We start from the raw sequence: 20,921 nt of genomic DNA on the forward strand, positions 1-20,921 counted from the left end.
TGCTGAAAGAGCTAGCCGCCCAATTATTTGTGCATCTTGTGGCAATGATGGTTCCAAAAGTGTCCCCAGACTACAAATATTGTGTTGTTGAAGATGGCCTGTGATCCCATGGATTGCTGATAGAGCTTGGATATGCGAAGCTGTTTCACACAGTGGGTTTTGCTAAAACACAAGCAGTCGCGTCTTGACTGCATGTGTGCCTGAGACTACAAGTAGGAACATTACATGAACCCCCATTGTACACAGCTAATGTCAACATTTTAGGGAAGAGGTAGCCAACGTGGCTACCTCCAGATGTTTTGGACTACCACAGTAATCAGTGTGGCCAGTGGCCAGGGCTGGTGGGAATTTTATTACACATTTGGAGAGCTGCCTATCTTCAGCTCCCTTTAGGGTTATTCTTCTGAATAACCCTAAAGGGAGCATTTGAGATGTTTCTCTATAAGCATTCACCAACCCGGTACCCTCCTATGACTTCCACCAACCCTTTCAGAACATTGGAGGGCACCAGTTTGGTTAAGGCTGCCTCAGACCATTAAAATTGTTTTTTGTTTTTGTAAGAAGCCTCCGTGTGGCTTGCGCAATGTGTAAATGACCCAGTGAAATTAGGTCTTGCCCGCATGGCTGCAATATTTAAATGGTGCTCCAGCCACATGAACAAAGGGTGGTACGGTAGCTCAGAAAAGGAGCTGTCAACCAGGAAGACTCTAGTGTAAATCTCACTTCTACCATTAACTCACTATATGGCCTCAGGCAAGCCACTCTCTTGCAGTCTCACATCTGGAATTACTCCAATGGGAGCACACACACACACACACACCCAGTGTAAATTGCAAGAGTGATCTGTATTAAGACTTCAGCAATATTAAAGCCCCACTATTGGACCTAATGGTCAGGGATTCCTTTACCTTAGCTTTTTACCCCCATGCCAAGATCCCAGTCTAGACTGGATCCTCTGTAGCTGCAATTTGCATGGAAGGGGACTGTTATCAGAGTGGATTCCCCAGTGCAAACTGCAAGTTTGTTGGAGGAGAGAGAGAGGGAGTGGAGAAATGAATAAGGACGATAGAAAGAGAGTGTAGCCCTGCTCACTTTTGGCTCCAGTCCTGCCCACCACTGGTATGTGGGCTGCAAATCAAAGGAAAAAGGACAGAGACCTGCCCTATACAAAATGGCTATGGAGCTTCCGGTTCCTGTCCCGTGTCATGGTGATGGCTCTCTCAACATCAGAGAGGCACAGGTTTAAAAGAGGGGTGGGGGTGGAAGGGGTAAAACAATCCCCTATAAACCTCTTGGGGTATGGGAGGTACTGGCAGCCCACCATCGTCTCAATGGCTCGCCCTGGCACAGATCAGTGTGGGGATGGGCAGAAGCACTGGGTGCTGCACAATTCTCCTGATGCAACCCCTCCCCCATTGCTGTTGGATGCAGAGGTTCTCCTTATAATTGGGTTTTAATTGGCATTAAGAACAGGCGCACAACAGAGATTATAACTGTGAACAATCAGCTGCATGGAACAGAGGTTTGAAATTGGGAGAAGATTCTATCTTGTGCTGGAGGCAGGTGGAGGAGAAGGGGGCTCTTTGCTATACTTTCTGGAAGTTTTTATATTTTTAATTCGGCAACCCTCTCCTAATATTGGATTTTAAGATATACAAGTGAGGATGGCTTGATGTACGATGTAGAAGAGATATTTAAAAGAAGATGAAAAGCTGTGTGTGGCTTGAAAGGAGTAAAGGCGGGAGGAGAGCCTGGTTTTATTTGGAAAGATATCGCTGGGAGTTAGAGCCTACCCTCCAACCTAAAAAAGACTGAAAGACTAAGAGATCATGGAGAGGTTGAGATATAACCAGTGCTTTTTTTCTGGGGGGTACGCAGGGGTACACATACCCCTAAACATTTTGTGAATCTAAGTTTGGTCTCATTGAGGGGCAGTATATCCCCTAAGTCAAATGGGCCTTAGAAAGCCTTGCTAACAACAAGGCCAGTGGAAGTGATGATATTCCAGCTGAACTATTTAAAATTTTAAAAGATGATGCTGTTAAGGTGCTACACTCAATATGCCAGCAAGTTTGGAAAACTCAGCAGTGGCCAGAGGATTGGAGAAGATCAGTCTACCGCACAATTGCACTCATTTCACATGCTAGCAAGGTTATGCTTAAAATTCTACAAGGCAGGCTTAAGCAGTATGTGGACCGAGAACTCCGAGAAGTGCAAGCTGGATTTCAAAGGGGCAGAGGAACCACAAACCAAATTGCAAACATGCACTGGATTATGGAGAAAGCTAGAGAGTTCCAGAAAAACATTTACTTCTGCTTCATTGACTATGCAAAAGCATTTGACTGTGTCGACCACAGCAAACTATGGCAAGTGCTTAAAGAAATGGGAGTGCCTGATCACTTCATCCGTCTCCTGAGAAATCTCTATGTGGGACAAGAAGCTACAGTTAGAACTGGATATGGAATAGCTGATTGGTTCAAATTGGGAAAGGAGTACGACAAGGCTGTATATTGTCTCCCTGCTTATTTAACTTATATGCAGAATTCATCATGCGAAAGGCTGGGCTGGATGAATCCCAAGCCGGAAATAAGATTGCCGGAAAAAATATCAACAACCTCAGATATGCTGATGATACAACCTTGATGGCAGAAAGTGAGGAGGAATTAAAGAACCTTTTAACGAGGGTGAAAGAGGAGAGCGCAAAATATGGTCTGAAGCTCAACATCAAAAAAACTAAGATCATGGCCACTGGTCCCATCACCTTCTGGCAAACAGAAGGGGGAGAAATGGAGGCAGTGAGAGATTTCACTTTCTTGGGTTCCATGATCACTGCAGATGGTGACAGCAGTCACGAAATTAGAAGACGCCTGCTTCTTGGGAGAAAAGCAATGACAAACCTAGACAGCATCTTAAAAAGCAAAGACATCACCCTGCCGACAAAGGTCCATATAGTTAAAGCTATGGTTTTCCCAGTAGTAATGTACGGAAGTGAGAGCTGGACCATAAAGAAGGCTGATCGCCGAAGAATTGATGCTTTTGAATTATGGTGCTGGAGGAGACTCTTGAGAGTCCCATGGACTGCAAGAAGATCAAACCTATCCATTCTTAAAGAAATCAACCCTGAGTGCTCACTAGAAGGACAGATCCTGAAGTTGAGGCTCCAGTACTTTGGCCACCTCATGAGAAGAGAAGACTGCCTAGAAAAGACCCTGATGTTGGGAAAGATGGAGGGCACAAGGAGAAGGGGACTACAGAGGATGAGATGGTTGGACAGTGTTCTTGAAGCTACTAACATGAGTTTGGCCAAACTGCGAGAGGCAGTGAAGGATAGGCGTGCCTGGCGTGCTCTGGTCCATGGGGTCACGAAGAGTCGGACACGACTGAACGACTGAACAACAACAACAATTTCCATATGGGTAGGATAATGAGAGTAAAGGTAAAGGAAAGGTGCCCCTGACTGTTAGTTCAGTCGTGGATGACTCTGGGGTTGCGGCGCTCATCTTGCTCATTTGTCCGCAGACAACTTCCGGGTCATGTGGCCAGCATGACTAAGCCGCTTCTGGTGAACCAGAGCAGCACACGGAAATGCCGTTTACCTTCCCACTGGGGTGGTACCCATTTATCAATTTGCACTTTGACGTGCTTTCGAACTGCTAGGTGGGCAGGAGCTGGGACTGAACAACGGGAGCTCACCCCATCGTGGGGATTCGAACTGCCAACCTTCTGATCGGCAAGCCCTAGGCTCAGTGGTTTAGAACACAGCGCCACCCGCGTCCCACTATAATGAGAGTACCCCTAATCCTTTTTTAAGAAAAAAAGCACTGGATATAACCTATTTTTTAAAAAATAGCAAAATGCTATGGTAGTGGCAAAAGGAAAGAGGCACGAGGGCTTTTTGGATGTTGGAAGAGGAATGGTGCTGCCTTTTCCCTCCCTTCCCAGCCAGAGGAAGAAATGGCAAATCTCTGGAACTTGTTGATTCTTGGTGCCAGTGGAAGGGAGGGATCTGCTGGTGTCAATTTGGAACTGCTTGAGTATTATGGGAAGGGCTGAGCCAGAGAAAAAAGAGGGTTTAACCTTGAAGTTGCCGCTTTGCCACAACCAGGCTGGAATACAACAATAGGGGGGAGGAAGGAGGCAGCCCCAAGTGCTGCAGGAAAAAGGAAAAGAGACTTATAAGGCCAAGAGACTAACAACTGACTTTTGGATGTGGCACTATCAGGATGAAAAGGAAAAAGCCATGGTTCCTCACTTGAAGCTTTTTTTTGGAACTAAAATAATATAATAACATGAATAGAAATGATTAAGAGTGCAGCTGTTAATTATATGATAATTTTCAAAAATGGAATGTAATAGAAATAAATAAGAATATGAAATGCAGTAATATTAGATCATAAATATCCATCAAGAATGGTGTGTGGGAGGCCTCTTAACAAAACTGTATTAATTTGGAACTAATTTGTGTAATTGGGTTTATATTAGAAAATAATCAATAAAATGGCTATAACCTATGTTGGGCCCTTGGGACAGCATAGCCTCTATTTGCAAGGAAGGGTGGGGAGAGAGACAGCAAAAATGTTTTATTGAATTTAAGCCTATTTTATTTTATAATACAGGTTTTTATGGTTAACTTAGGTTCTTCAGCTTGTAATGTTCTCCAAAGAGAGCTTACTGAAGTATGATAATTTAGTTAAGAAAACTATTATAGAAAACAATACTTAGAATGAATAACAGTAATGAAGTCATAAAGACAGACCTGTTTAAATGCTTGATCGATTTAAAGAACTATTTGTGACTTGCGGCTGCCAACCTGATGTGACACCCAGTCACTGTCTGGATGCTGAAACCATTAAGCGATATCAAATAATTTATTTTACAAAATGATGGTGACATTTTCAATTAAAAAGATAAAGAATATACAAATATTTACTTACCAGCTCTCTTGGTCTCATGTTGAAAAGGATTCTTTCAGCATTTTCACTATCTTGCCTGCTTTCCATAATAGCCAACAAAAGCTTGGAGGCATTATTCTGAGGGCACAGAATTGAATGGATGCAGTTAAAATTTATTTCATGAATTAATGATCCCTGTATTTGCTTTAATTGATATTTCTAGGGCTGCTTTCTTTATTAGATAAGATTTTAAACTCCTTGCATTTTTTTTGAAAAACCTAACATCAGTGCAGTGTGAAGCTAATTAACTGATTTCTTTGCAGGTGTGTATGCTGAATAGATCAGATCAGAATAATCTTTAAATGCATCTACAATAAAATAAAACAAAATATACTGAAGATAGAGGTAAAAACTTAACTACACAAAATGCATTTTGGAGGTTTACATCAATAATCAAGTAATAGATATTATTTTAATTGCCCCTACAAAAACCTTGCAGTTTTTTCTGTCACCTGATCATCTTGATCTGCTGGAAGAAAGGACACAGTAGCAATGGTTAAGCAACCTGGCATGGACAATAATAGAGGGGTAATAACCTCACTCCTCAAATCTTTAAAAAGAGTGCAAACCAGAAGCACATGAACCACTGACTCAATACTGCCATCTCCACATGGACATGACTGTTTTTCCAGCAGAATTTTTTGAAATCAACCCTCAAGTATAGCCGAAGGTGAAAGTACAAAAATGCAAAAGTGAAAGCATGCCTGTATTTTGGAATTGTTAAATTTTGCAAATAGAGTGTCAACATGTCAAAATGACTAGGTGGAAAATAATCATACCATGGACAAAATTTCCTTATTGTGGCCAAATTATTCTGTCGCTCAATATCATATAAAGGGTAAAGAGACCCCTGACCATTAGGTCCGGTCGCAAACGACTCTGGGGTGGTGGCGCTCATCTCGCTTTACTGGCTGAGGGAGCCGGCGTACAGCTTCCGGGTCATGTGGCAGCATGACTAAGCTGCTTCTGGCAAACCAGAGCAGTGCACAGAAATGCTGTTTACCTTCCCGCCGGAGGGGTACCTATTTATCTACTTGCACTTTGACGTGCTTTCGAACTGCTAGGTGGGCAGGAGCTGGGACCGAGCAACGGGAGCTCACCCCGTCACGGGGATTCGAACTGCCGACCTTCCGATTGGCAAGCCCTAGGCTCTGGGGTTTAACCCACAACATCACCCGTGTCCCTTTCAATATCATATAGGCACTGTCTAATTAAATTATTTGCTTTACGAAACGCAGTGTTAATAAACTTTTGTGGTGATAAACCAGAAAAGTAAAGCTTTTTGTTGACAGTTTTATTCCAAGTGCTCTCATGACAACCTTGTGATACCAAGGGTAATAGACCAGTGGGGATTAAATTTAGGTGAAGCCAATAATTAAATATCCTACGCCAAATCTGTAATTCAACATAGGGGAGGATAGCCTCTAAACACAATGAAGCATTTGGAACACAGGATGAAACAGGAAAAAAAATGCCTTAGGAACTTAGATTGAACAGCTTCAGTAGATCCAAGGTGATCACCTGTCCAAATCTCAGCTCCATACAATAACTACGGGTTTAGCTTTCAACACTTCAAGTGCTGATGGTATGTGATTGCCACCTTTTGTATGGAAAAAAGCGTGTCAGAATTTTGGCACTTTGAGATGCTTTTTCCTTTGCATACAGTATTTCTGATGTGCTCCCCATGACACTGTTGACTGAAAAATAAGGCCGAGGTACAGTGGTACCTCAGGTCAAGTACTTAATTCGTTCTGGAGGTACGTGCTTAACCTGAAACTGTTCTTAACCTGAAGCACCACTTTAGCTAATGGGGCCTCCCGCTGCCGCTGCGCTGCCAGAGCACAATTTCTGTTTTTATCCTGAAGCAAAGTTCTTAACCTGAAGCATTATTTCTGGTTACAGATAGGTGGCCATGTTGGTCTGCCATAGTCAAAACAAAATAAAAAAATAAAAAATTCCTTCCAGTAGCACCTTAACAGTAACAAACTAAGTTTGTTCTTGGTATGAGCTTTCGTGTGCATGCACACTTATTCAGATACACTGAAACAAAAGTCACCAGACCCTTATATATAGTGAGAGAGTGGGGAGGGGTATTACTCAGAAGGGTGGTGGGAATGGGAGATTGGCTGAAAACCTGTTGATGACTGTTAACGACTGCAATTAGCTTTGTCATGTATAATGAGATAAGAATCCAATGTCTTTGTTCAGATCAGGTCTCTCCATGGTTTTGAGTTTGGTAATGAGTTGCAATTCAGCAACTTCTCTTTCTAGTCTATTTTTGAAATTCCTTTGTAGTAAGACAGCTACTTTGAGATCTTGTATAGAATGTCCTGGGAGACTGAAGTGTTCTCCTACTGATTCCTCTGTCTTGTGATTCCTGATATCAGATTTATGTCCATTTATCCTTTGGCGTAGGGTTTGGCCTGTTTGTCTAATATAGAGAGCTGAAGGGCACTGTTGGCATTTGATGGCATACACAATGTTAGAAGATGGGTCTGATAGTACACACTGAAACATTTCAAGCATTCTCCAGCAGGCCTGATATTGTACACCAGAAGAGGGAGATGTCCTTATTGTGAGAGGGCTTTATTACGATATGACAAGCATGTTTTTTCTGCTTTCTGTTTTTTCCATCTTAGCAGAAGTTTATGATGCTATCTGAGGTGAACATATTCATTAATTAAGAGGGGCAAATTAGAGTTCCTATATTTGCGGTAAACTCTCTTCAGCTGGCTTTTAGCCTGCTTCCACTCTTTATTGAACCAGCTGGAAGATCCCATTGATCTTATTGAGCCACTGTTCTTCATCTCAGTTCTCGAGTGGTCTTGCAACTTAGAATCATAGAGTTGGAAGAGACCACAAGGGCCATCCAGTCCAACCCCCTGCCAAGCAGGAAACACCATCAAAGCATTCTTGACAGATGGCTGTCAAGCCTCCGCTTAAAGACCTCCAAAGAAGGAGACTCCACCACACTCCTTGGCAGCAAATTCCACTGTCGGACAGCTCTTACTGTCAGGAAGTTCTTCCTAATGTTTAGGTGGAATCTTCTTTCTTGTAGTTTGAATCCATTGCCCCGTGTCCGCTTCTCTGGAGCAGCAGAAAACAACCTTTCACCCTCCTCTATATGACATCCTTTGATATATTTGAACATGGCTATCATATCACCCCTTAACCTTCTCTTCTCCAGGCTAAACATACCCAGCTCCCTAAGCCGTTCCTCATAAGGCATCGTTTCCAGGCCTTGGACCATTTTGGTTGCCCTCCTCTGGACACGTTCCAGCTTGTCAGTATCCTTCTTGAACTGTGGTGCCCAGAACTGGACACAGTATTCCAGGTGAGGTCTGACCAGAGCGGAATACAGTGGTACTATTACTTCCCTTGATCTAGATGCTATACTCCTATTGATGCAGCCCAGAATTGCATTGGCTTTTTTAGCTGCTGCATCACACTGTTGACTCATGTCAAGTTTATGGTCTACCAAGACTCCTAGATCCTTTTCACATGTACTGCTCTCAAGCCAGGTGTCACCCATCCTGTATTTGTGCCTTTCATTTTTTTTGTCCAAGTGTAGTACTTTACATTTATCCCTGTTAAAGTTCATCTTGTTTGCTTTGGCCCAGTTCTCTAATCTGTTAAGGTCATTTTGAATTGTGATCCTGTCCTCAGGGGTATTAGCCACCCCTCCCAATTTGGTGTCATCTGCAAACTTGATCAGGATGCTCTCAAGCCCATCATCCAAGTCATTGATGAAGATGTTGAATAAGACTGGGCCCAAGACAGAACCCTGTGGCACCCCACTAGTCACTTCTCTCCAGGATGAAGAGGAGCCGTTAATGAGTACCCTTTGGGTTGGGTCAGTCAGCCAGTTACAAATCCACTGAATGGTAACCTTGTCCAGCCCACATTTTACCAGCTTCTTGTTAGTCTTGATCTTGTTAGTCAAGATCTTAAATAAATTCATAGCCTCAGCAGCAGAGGTAGCTGAGATGATAGCAATGTGAATAGCCCTTAAGTCATCTGTATGAAGGTGAGTCAGCACTGGATTGAGTACCGGGGTCCACTTAATTCTATAGCCTGCAGTCACACCTAAGTTTGCATTAGAGATAAATTGAATCGTTAAATACTGGGCCTACTAGTACCATTGTTAGAGGTAAATGATCACTTTCCATATTATGGCCCACCTCAAACTCCATGACAAACCTATATGCAAATTGTGAGATCGCAATATAATCTATCACACTGCCTCCATGCTTTGCAAAGTGGGTGTATTCCCTTGGTTGATTGCCCTCTGTCATACCGTTTAATATTAGTATGGCTGTTGTAGTTGCATTCAACTTTGTGGAGATGAAACATGCTAGACCCCCACTGGCCCTACCACCTTTCATTGAAATGCATGCTGAATATATGGCAGGCTGACAGGGCGCTCACTGTGCGCCACCTGCCAGCTCATGTACACAGTACAATCCAAGTCCAGTGTAGACTTATATCTATATATATAAAACCCAAGTGTCTCTGCGTCCAGTCCCTGTGTCTCTGGGTTTGCGCTACTGCGCATGTGCCCCACGGACACAGGGATTGGAGCGCAGAGACATCGGGTGGGGAGCGGCGGCAGCAGTTGAAGTGGCGGTTTGGGCAGCCAGCAGAACAGCCCGCCCCGTGGAGCGCCGACGCTCCGGAGGCCGAAGAGTGCGACACGCACAGCGGCCAATAAAAGGCTCCCGGCTGTTGTCGCCGTCCTCCTCCTCCTCCTCCTCCCACTCGGCCCCTCACCTGCCCCGCATGAGCCTGGCTCGCAGTCCCGCTCTCGCGCACACCTCAGCGGCTGCTCCCTCCCCACCGGATCTAAGTCAAGGCAGGCTGTCGCAGCAGCAGCCGCATCGCTCCCGCTCTCTCTCCTCCCCACAACCCGCTTCTCCAAAAGCTGCGGTGACTCTAGAGAGGGAGGCAAGCGGACCCCCGCCACCGCTGCTGCTGCTGCTGCCCGGCCTCCTCAACCCCTCACGCAAACAACGCGGCGGCGCCACCACCTGGACCTGCTCGCCTCAGTCCAGTCTCGAGGCGCAGGCTCTCCCTCCCCAAAAAAGCGGGCAAGAGGAGCCTTTAAAAACTCTTCTCTCTGGACCAGCAACCGACACCCTCCTGCTGCTGCTGCTGCTGCCCCCCTCCTCCTCTTTATGGGTCTCGCCCAGGCAGCTGGCGGAGGAGGAGGAGAGCCGGTAGCGAGGGAGGGAGGCCGGCTGAGGCGAGACCTCCAGCGGCGGCCATGATGAGGGGAACAGAGAGACACGTCCTCGGCATTTGCTTTTGGGTGGCAGAGGGACGCTGTGTGTGTGGAAGGCTGCTCTTCTATTTGGGGAGAAGGTACCATGCCTGTCTTTAAAAAAAAAACAAAAAAACAACTTTGCTGCAGCCCCCTCCACATATGTTCTAGCACCTGTTAATTTAACGGGTTTAAACCACTAGTACATACATAAACACATTGGCCCCAAACATGCAATTCATATTGTGTACATGGAACAGCTGCCAGGGCATGAGCACACATGCAAGCATTCCAGCTCATCCTGTGTTTGCTACACACACTTTTGTGAATGTGTGCACAAACCTCATATTAAGGGTTTGGAAATATTTGGGTTAAATATTTTGAAAATCTCATGTACAGTAAGTGCAAAGTTTAGCTTATGCATTTTGGCAAACAACCCCAACCCCCGAGTGCATATCCCATTAGGAGTGTGTTTTGCCCAGGAAGGGAATGCTCCTTGAACTAAGTATTTACTGCAGAGGATGTTTTTGTTTTTTTTAAAGAAATGCATCATGCAATATCATGCAAGCTGACATCCTGCTACCAGCATAATTGTGGGTTACTGCAAGAGGCAAGGTGGCAGCAAGGTGAAAGTGCAACTGCGGGGCAAATCCAGTGCTCCTGCTGGTACATTTACACCAAACTAAACTTGTGGCTGCCTTGCCCATTCCAGAAAGCTGCCATGATACTAATGGTGGGAGGTCAGGCACATGCTGGCACCCAACCCTACCAACCACTACTGCACCAATGTAAATCTTATGTCCAGTTCTATGAGCTACTGTGCAAGTACAGCGGCTTGTGGGTTTGAGCCAATGGATAGATGAGTATAGGTGATTAAGGCTGAAATCCTATATATGCATACCTAGAAGTGAGTCCCACTGAACTCAGTGGAACTTACTTCTGAGAAAATATGTAGAGGATAGCCCTGTAAATGCTGTACCTTCAACTGAAGCACTAGGTCCATACGGTATTTTCCAAGAGGATTGATATCATTCAGGATCAGGGCAATGATAATGTCTATGCCGTTAGACTCATGTGTCGCTATGCAGGACTAGAACATAAAAATAATTATAAAGACAACAGTGTATATATTGCAAAATTTCAGATAACATCTTTCAGCTATATAATAATTATTTGGGGTCTTAGGTGACACAGTTAGTGTTTTGAATCAAGGTCTGGGATTTAACTACATTTTATTCACAGCAGACTCATTGGAATAAATGAACATGAATTACATCAATTAATTTCAATGGGTCTACTCTGAGTAAAATACTAGTTGAATAGACACTGAGGAGAAATCTTCATTGATCCCTGTTGCAAAACCACAAATAGGAAATAATAATAATAATAATAATAATAATAATAATAATAATTGAAATCCAAACCATTTTTCTTTTTATCATTATGTTGATATAAACTGAACTTTTCAGTTGATTTTCAGATGTCGAATGGAAATGCAAACTGTTTGTGCCTATTAGTGATACAGTATATATGAATTTAATATACTTTTTTGGAGGGGAGAAGGATACAGAGCTGCAGTCTGAACATGCAACAAACATGTGCAAACTCACCACAAAGCACCCAACAACAAATTAAGCCCCCCCCTTCAAAGGTTATACGTTATAACAGCCTGATTTATACTTATTCCATAGCAGCACTAGCAATGTAATCTAAGAACTTGATTGATAACTCTGTAGCACGGAGCAGCACACTGATACACTGATACTGCCCCACTCCAGAATCCTGAAATAATATTTCATGAATTTTGTAAATACTCTAAAGCACTACAGAAATGCTATGTATCATACAAGGTCCAGGTCTGGATCTTAGTCAAACTAAAACCTTTGCCTCAGGCAGAAAGGTGGGATACAGAAAGGTGGCAGCTGGCATGTTTTCCCTCAACTCACCACCTACCCACCTCCATTTAGCATGCTCAGAGCATTGCCCCCATTTTCCTGTTGCAGCAAAGTGTACTTACAGGTGGTCCCAAGTCACCCACAACCTTTTGGGTCAGGTTACCCCAGAGACTGTGCTACTGCTGCTTTGCAGTGCAACACTTTACTATTCTCAAACTTTAAATAATATTTTGTGCCACTATGACAGAGTAGCATAGACTCTACAGGACCCCCTCACTCTAGAACAGAGCTTTCAAAACTGTGTGTCACGACACTTTAGTGTGTTGGCTTCAGTGTGTAGGTGTGTTGCGCTAATGCTCCCTGTGCTCCTCCTGGGGCTGGGAAGGGGTTAGTTGAACCTATCTTTTGCTAGTAAAACTGAATTGCCATTGTCAGGAGGGGCTCTGGAGAGCCTGATACAGTAGCAAAAAGAGGAGGAGGAGGAGGAGGAGGAGGAGGAGGAGGAGGAGGAGGAGGAGGAGGAGGAGGAAGGTCAGAGCATGTAGGGGTAACGTACAGTGCAGCAACAGCTGTTCCTGGCCCGAGGTAGTGCCATGACTCAGTGATAGAGCACATGCTTCGATGGCAGAAAACCCCGGGTTCAATTTCTGACACCACCAGGCAGGTCTGGGAAACCCTGGCAGTCAGAGCAGAAAGTAGTAAGCTACATAATCTAATGGTGTTAAATTGTGTAGATTTCATTATCAATAAATCACAAGGGTTTTAGATCATATGTGGCAGTCAATCAATAATATTGTATTATGGGCATAATCTACCCAAAATTAAGCTCCTAAAAACATGTACAGTATTAGAAGATTTTTCAATTACAAAAGCGCAATAATTAACTAATGTTTCAACAACTAATTTGGAGACATATTTATTTCCAATGGGGGAGAGTTAAACATGTGAAATGAACGGGACTTAACATGCTTAGCTTGGGTTAGATCATTACCATAATATAGAACATTAAGATTAAGATTTATTACTTTGGTACCCAAGAATTGTTAGTGTTGTAAAAATTGTTTTGCAGCTTTACAAGTGGTGACATTAAAACTTTTGGACCACATCCAAACACAAGAGCATTTGTAAAGGCATTTTACAAATTAAAACTGTTCCTGCATTGCCCAGGTTTTGTGCTAAACACTCAAATCCCAGTCCAAACCTTCAACATTTATAAAGCTTGAGAATTCTCAGAATGATAAACTGCTAAAACCTTTACAGCATAGTCAAGACATCTGCTGAAGAATTATTTAAAAGAAAAGCTAGAAATGTGTTTCATTGCCAAGGGGGTAGTTAATTTGTTTTTCTTGTGTTTCTGCAAAGGCCACCTGTGCTTTCTGTTGCCACACACATCTTTGCTTATATACTAACGTGAATGCATGTGCATATACATGCTTTCTGTAAGAAAAAAATATTGCTATGGTTGTCACCATGTTAGTTTATGATAGTGACCCTCTTACATACGCACACACATTCATATATGTACTTTAGGGCAGGAACAAAGATGGTGTGGTTAAAGACTTGGAGTGGGAAGCCCTGCCACTCCAAATCCCCAGGTGTAAAGGCTGCCAGGTTGTCATCAGGGAAAACAGGTTGATCGCGATCTACTGGTTGATCATGGGTGCCCCTGGTCAATCCTGTGATCAACAACTTTGGCTTCCCCCCCAAAATCTCAACAAACAAAGTCCAATGGGTAGATCACTGCCATTTTTTATAGTGGGAGTAGATCGCCGTCTCTTGGGAGCTGAACATGCCTGACCTATGACAATGCAGGAGGAAACAGTGCAGATGCTATGCCTGCTACACGATCCATCTCTGTTCCATCCACTCTCTCTCTCCTTTGCTTGCTTTAGCAATCAGGACAATAGCATCACCCCATAGCAGGCATGGAAGGATGATGAATGGAAGCAAGACGGAAGCAAGGGATGTTCAACCGCTACACTTTGGAACTCCCTGCATACTGAGCTCATGAAGACCACTGTACTCTTTGCAGCACCTGCTAAAAACATTCCTGTTTAAACAAGTCTACCCACTTTGAGGTGTTTTTTTTTTTTAACAATCAAGCAGTGTATAAATTTTATAAAATAAATAAACATGCAGTTGAAAAAATACACCAGAAAAGGCCTGGTCTAGTTTGAAAAAAAATTCTAGGTTTCTTTCAGACCTGAGTTTCCAATGGCATTTCTAGCAGCATAAAGAAATGAAGCATAAAGCATCAGATATTATCATGCTATTAATTAGGTCATGACACTTTTAGGATGCAGATCGAAATTCAGTGAAGATTCTTCAATGGATGTTTTTAAGTTACCTGGTTTTCATGGCATGGACCTTGGCAATATTCAGTCAAGCTTTCAAGTGTTTGGTTCACTAGAGCTACATTCTTCTCATTGATGTACAAGCCCAAAAGTCCTAGTCCACCTGTTGTACTTCCACAAATGCAATCCAAAAACTGAAGTGTCTCACATACTAGGTTGTAGTTGGTCTTGTTGTTCTGATTTCTTAAAAAATTCTGAAAAATAGAAAAAAAAACCTTATGCATATGCAGACATCATATTAAACATGCTGTTTCCATTCAGTCAGGCATTATCCCAAACCATTGTTAAAGTAGCTTAATTATTGCAGTTTCATGTGATGTCTGAAGTGATATTCACTGGTCTGCCACCAACTGATAAACAAAAATTAGAAACCATAGTCTGAATAGGTTTTGTAAACTTAGTATAATTTTGCATTATTGCATTATTGAATTCACAAACCATAGTTTCACAAACCATAGGAAGCTCCCTTACAGTGAGTCAAATTATATATATATATATATATATATATATATATATATATATATATATACACACACACACATATATATATATATATATATATATATATATATATATATATATATATATAACATTTTTATTGGTTTTACAGATACAAAATACAAACAGAGAATAAAAAGTATATCAAAGTATATCTATATATATACAACCAAAATGGTCAAAGGCCTGGAAACGATGCCTTATGAGGAACGGCTTAGGGAGCTGGGTATGTTTAGCCTGGAGAAGAGAAGGTTAAGGGGTGATAGGATAGCCATGTTCAAATATATCAAAGGATGTCATATAGAGGAGGGAGAAAGGTTGTTTTCTGCTGCTCCAGAGAAGGGGACACGGGGCAATGGATTCAAACTACAAGAAAGAAGATTCCACCTAAACATTAGGAAGAACTTCCTGACAGTAAGAGCTGTTGGACAGTGGAATTTGCTGCCAAGGAGTGTGGTGGAGTCTCCTTCTTTGGAGGTCTTTAAGCGGAGGCTTGACAGCCATCTGTCAGGAATGCTTTGATGGTGTTTCCTGCTTGGCAGGGGGTTGGACTGGGTGGCCCTTGGGGTCTCTTCCAACTCTAGGATTCTATGATTCTATGTATTTTGTATTTGTCTATCAGTCTAGTTCAGTATTGTGAACAATGACTGACAGTGGCTCTTCAATGTTTCAGGCAAGGAAAGGGTCTCTTTTAGCCTGAACTGGAGATGATGGGAACTGAACCTGGATGCAAAAGAACCATTGCTCCACAGCTAGAAGCTGTGGTATCACAGAACCAGGAGTGAATTTGGGATTTTTTTGTATTGGGGGTTGAGCAGATAGAAACCAGCTCTAAACCATGTTCTAAATTACAAAGCTTGCTGTAAAGTTCAAACCTATGGTTAGTGCAAATTATGGTCTGAACTGAGCCAATACTGAAAACAAATACTAGATATAAAGAACAAACTGTCATAAATTAGCAAATTTTGCATTATGATAACTCTCCTCCAAATTAATTTCCAGGATTGAAAATAAAAATATTAAAGTCATTCAAATCAAGTAGTCATATATCTAGGGAGTAGCACTAAATTTTTTTAAAAAAGCTTTAAAGCTTAAAACAAGTTAGTACACTGACTGCATAAACCATATCGACAAGCTTATTTTTTTTAAGATAAATATGCTTCCTTATCATCATCACTTGTATTAACTAAGTTTTACTCAGAGTGGATTTATTGAAAACAATGGACCTAAGTTAGTCATGTCCAGCAGTGGCCCGTGAGGCAGACTGGGTGAGGCACCAGTGCTTCCCAGATAGCAGGTTGCTGGTGTTTACTGAGGTACAGACTGAGGAGCAGGGCACTTGGTGTGGCGTGTGTGTGGCAGTAGAGTCATTCTGGCACTCCCAGTGCCACACACTGCACTCCCCTCAGGAGCCATCATGCAAAATTTGGATACACTCTCTTAAGAGGTATTCAAAGGCATAGAGCACAGACAAACAGCTTTGCAAAATATATGGTGGGTTGTTTTAAACTATTTAAATTTCAGTGAGATGTAGGGTAGAAAGCATGGGCTGCAAAATATCATAAAAATAGCTTCTAATCTCTATCAGATGTTTTAAGGCCTGCTCATACAATGAGCTTCCTCCACTTGTATTACTTTCATACTTCTATGGGAGCTACTCCTTTTGGAAGGTTAGGGATAAAAACAGTCAAGAGCATACCTGAAGTTCTCGATTGTGATTCTCACATAATAACTGAAGAAACCTTAGTATTGGTTGCATAATCACAATAGCAGGACTCATTGTCATTTCTTCTGAAGATTTTTCATCTACATTCCCGGCATCTGTTCCAGCACTCATGAGATCAATTTCTGGGTCCATTTCTCGGCGGTATACACAATAAGCTTTGGATGTTGCCATCAAGGCTTCTGTTAATTGCCCCTTCATTCCTTCTTTCAGAAGCAGATTTGAATCTCTTACTATACATAACATAGCAAATGTATGATTATCATAAAATATAAATAATTGAGCTACATTCAAGTTCTTGTGAGGATAAATAAAACTGTAAAGCATTTTGATACAGAAATACATCATTAGAATTTGAAGTGATCCTTTAGTCTCTTCTATTATGCTTTTACGGGGACGTGGGTGGCGCTGTGGTCTAAACCACCTAAAGCCTAGGGTTTGCCAATCGGAAGTTTGGCGGTTCGAATCCCCGCGACAGGGTGAGCTCCTGTTGTTTGGTCCCAGCTCCTGCCAACCTAGCAATTCGAAAGCACGTCAAAGTGCAAGTAGATAAATAGGTACCGCTCCGGCGGGAAGGTAAACAGCGTTTCCATGCGCTGCTCTGGTTCGCCAGAAGCAGCTTAGTCATGCTGGCCACATGACCCAGAAGCTGTCTGCGGATAAACGCCGGCTCCCTCAGTCTATAGAGCGCTCTATAGGCCGAGGGAGCCGGCGTTTGTCCGCAGACAGCTTCTGGGTCATGTGGCCAGCATGACTAAGCTGCTTCTGGGGTACTTTACCTTTACCTTTATTATGGTTTTGGCATGTTGGTGTATCAATAAAAAAGGTGATAGACTAACGACCTATATTATAGCAAAATCTTCCCAGCACATGGTGGCAGGCATGAATACGAGTCAAGATTTTGGCAAGGAACACATTGAGAACCCAATCACAATAGCCAACATTGAGCTGTGTGATAATTCAGGTCAGCTACAGTACATACATTTTGGATATCGGTGCCACAGTTCTTAAACTTATAACTTCAGGGATAAACTACTTATCATATGGTAAAATTATTCCTAGATTGTACCACAAGTAGAAATTGCAAGAAACTCCTTGCACATATAAAACTTGATGTTAAGGAGGCTTCCAGCCTAGTCTTTGGCCTCTTTTGTGACATCAGTGTTAACCACAGTTACTAGTTTACAATGAAAATGGTGACCTTGCCTGCTTTGTCCCTCCAGTAGGGTACAGAGAAGCAACCCATAATCCCTGGTTTAGTGTTTTGTTTTGTTTTTAATTAAAAGAAGAGTTATGATTTGATATCCCACCTTATCGCTACCCTAAGGAGTCTCAAAGCGGCTAACAATCTCCTTTCCCTTCACAACAAACACTCTGTGAGGTGAGTGGGGCTGAGAGACTTCAGAGAAGTGTGACTAGCCCAAGGTCACCCAGCAGCTGCATGTGGAGGAGCGGAGACGCGAACCCGGTTCACCAGATTATGGGTCTGCCGCTCTTAACCACTACACCACACTGGCTCACCTTGGTTTAGTGTTAAATAAGAACTGGGGAATCATGGTTTGTTCTGCTCCAACAAACCACAAGCAGAAGGCTAAAAACAACTGTGGCTACAGATTATGGTCCATTCAGAACAAAGTGAACCATGATCAGATGTAATGCTAACCCAGGAACTATGGTTTGTTTCTCCCAACAGCTAGCAGGTGAGATCACTTTGGGGCCCTTCCAATCCTACAATTCTATTATTATATTTTTCTTTCTTTTACATATGGTACTAATTTATTTTATTTTACTTCTTTTTTTGAGTTGGTAGTGACTGATTTTGCACTGAAGGTTTGTGGTGATGTTTTATTATATGTGGCATGTGGCATGTAAATATTTTGAACAAATGAATAATGTTGAATGTGTCAGTATTAAAACTGCCTTTAGTCCCTTTAAGATTAGCTTGCAGGTTGTGTGGAAATTTGTTAGAATTCCTGGAATAATGAGCCTAAACACAGATGCCTCTCGTGTCAGGAGCATGGCTCACCAGAGCGCAGGGGAAGAGTCAGACACAGAAATGGAACTAAGTGAAAGAGGGACCAACTGCAGATGAGAGCTGGCTGACAGAGTTGAGAAAGCACAGTTCGACCCCCCTTCTCGAGGAAGACACTGTTAGCTCTCAAGAAGTGGGAGAGTTGGAAGGCAGCCAGAGCGTTGCTAGACAATCAGCAGAAAAGCAGAGGTCTGAGACTGTGTCAAGTGAAAGTGGGGAGGGTGAAGGCCAGCCTCTCAGTTCCTATTCTAGGAGACTGGATAAGATCAGAGGGCAAAGGCTAACAGTGTTTGGCGTCCTTCCTGCTGTGGGAGGGATGAAGACTCAGACTGACCAACTATTGTCAACACAAGCAGGTGAGAAGTCATGCTCTGAATGTGTTTTGTTGTAAATAAAGATACATAAAACTTCCGGAGAGTTGCTTGCCTGCCAGAGATCATTACATCTCATTAAGACCTCAAGGTCAGTGTCAAATAGTAATCAAAGACACGTAATGGGATCAGGTGCGGAAGGGGTGAATGCTCATAATCAGCATCCCCTTAAAAACCTGGGCTGTGGCGAGCATAGGGAGTTCTCAGCATGGACGCTCAGCGCCTGTTCGGACCTAGGAAGGTATTTTGCTTTGTCACTCTGCCTGCTAAGATTTATGCGCAAGTGTTTCAGTCAGCTAGCTAGAGAAGATCATTTTTGTTATTTTTTTAGCCTCTGAGCAGTCTTAATTTGTATAATGGCTTGAAGCTTTTCCTTTTTCAGAGTTTATTTTTATAAAGTTTCTCGTATGTTTTTATGGAAATTGTTCTTGCTTGAGTTTCTGAACCCTCCAATCCTGACTACACTTTTTGAAGTGGGTCATTCATCACCCTGCCCCACCAAATGTAGAAGTTGCCTTTATCCTGTTTCCCCCTGCAAGAAGCTGCATCTGTAGTTGTTTGGACTGTTCTGAGTCCGCAGTGAAATGAATATTGGTGATGAAATACAGCCCCAGTTTTCTTTACCTCTTTTTTTTTGGAACTGATACGGTCAGGTCATTGTCATCATCTTTCTTTTTGCTGCTCAAATCAATTGTGTTCACTGTTACAGTTGATCGGATTTCCTGCTGGGCCATTTTCATTCTATCATACAGAACTTTGAAAAACTTTTCCGATTTTTTCTGCTCATTCAGTTGCTGGTAAAAGGAATACTGGAGGGGGAAAATAACCTTTTAGATATTAGCAGATTAATAATGGGGAAATATTTGCTATCATAGTACTGGACATACAAATAACACATTACAGTTTGGCAAACAAAGACTATAGGTGGTAGTCTTATGCCAGAGAAAAAGAAAGCCTACATAGAAATGTGCTTTATTTCCAGATCTGCACATCAGAATCATCAGGATGAAATTGTTACCACTAGTGAGCACTAGCAAAATGCTGATAGGTTATTTCTAATGGTGCCAAATAAAAATTGTGAATGTCACTCAGAACACAAGAAATTCCTTTGTTTTGTCAGATCAAGGTCCATCTAATCCTTCATTCTGAATCCTACAGTAGAGTCCTTCAGCTTTGGATCACTAGATGTAGTTAGAGCACAACTCCCATAATTCCATGGCAGCTTTGCCAATGACCAGAGATGGTCGAAGAACATCTGGGGACCCAAGGTTTAAGAAGGTGGTCCTACAAATACCCCTGGATGCTCACAACCAGAGTGTGGAGATGATGGCCCTTCCTTGTTGCTGGTCCCTAGCAGCTGCCTCTGATGTGGAGGTTCTGGTTAGATGTGATGGCTAACAGCAGTTTATAGACTTGCTCTCCATGAATTTGTGTAATCCCTTTTCTTTTCTTTTCTTTTCTTTTTTAAGTTACCGGTATCTAAGCTAGGTTGGCGTTTCGAATCCCTGCAACGGTCCTGTTGCTCGGTCCCTGCTCCTGCCAACCTAGCAGTTCAAAAGCACGTCAAAGTGCAAGTAGATAAATAGGTACCGCTCTGGCAGGAAGGTAAATGGCATTTCCGTGCACTGCTCTGGTTCGAAAGAAGCGGCTTAGTCATGCTGGCCACCTGACCCGGAAGCTGTACGCCGGCTCCCTCGGCCAGTAAAGCGAGATGAGCGCTGCAACCCCAGAGTCGTCTGTGACTGGACCTAATGGTCAGGGGTTCCTTTACCTTTAAGCTAGTGGCCAAAACCAATTTTACAGTGATATTTTCCATAAGTTACTGATTTGTTGTGT

At 42.7% G+C, this 20,921-nt stretch overlaps 1 protein-coding gene across 1 annotated transcript in view; it reads right to left on the minus strand.

Annotated features, from left to right (window-relative positions):
- Positions 1-20,921, minus strand: part of ITPR2 (inositol 1,4,5-trisphosphate receptor type 2) — a 347,129-nt gene that overhangs the window by 73,755 nt on the left and 252,453 nt on the right. Inside the window, exons 40-44 of the mRNA XM_033163298.1 lie at positions 19,710-19,894; positions 16,659-16,911; positions 14,455-14,655; positions 11,192-11,302; positions 4,935-5,030 (exon numbers count right to left, since the gene is read on the minus strand). Of these exons, the coding sequence (XP_033019189.1) occupies positions 4,935-5,030; positions 11,192-11,302; positions 14,455-14,655; positions 16,659-16,911; positions 19,710-19,894 (846 nt within the window). The remainder of the gene's footprint in view (positions 1-4,934; positions 5,031-11,191; positions 11,303-14,454; positions 14,656-16,658; positions 16,912-19,709; positions 19,895-20,921) is intronic.

This window comes from Lacerta agilis, chromosome 10 (genome assembly GCF_009819535.1).
Source record: "Lacerta agilis isolate rLacAgi1 chromosome 10, rLacAgi1.pri, whole genome shotgun sequence".
NCBI lineage: Eukaryota > Metazoa > Chordata > Lepidosauria > Squamata > Lacertidae > Lacerta > Lacerta agilis.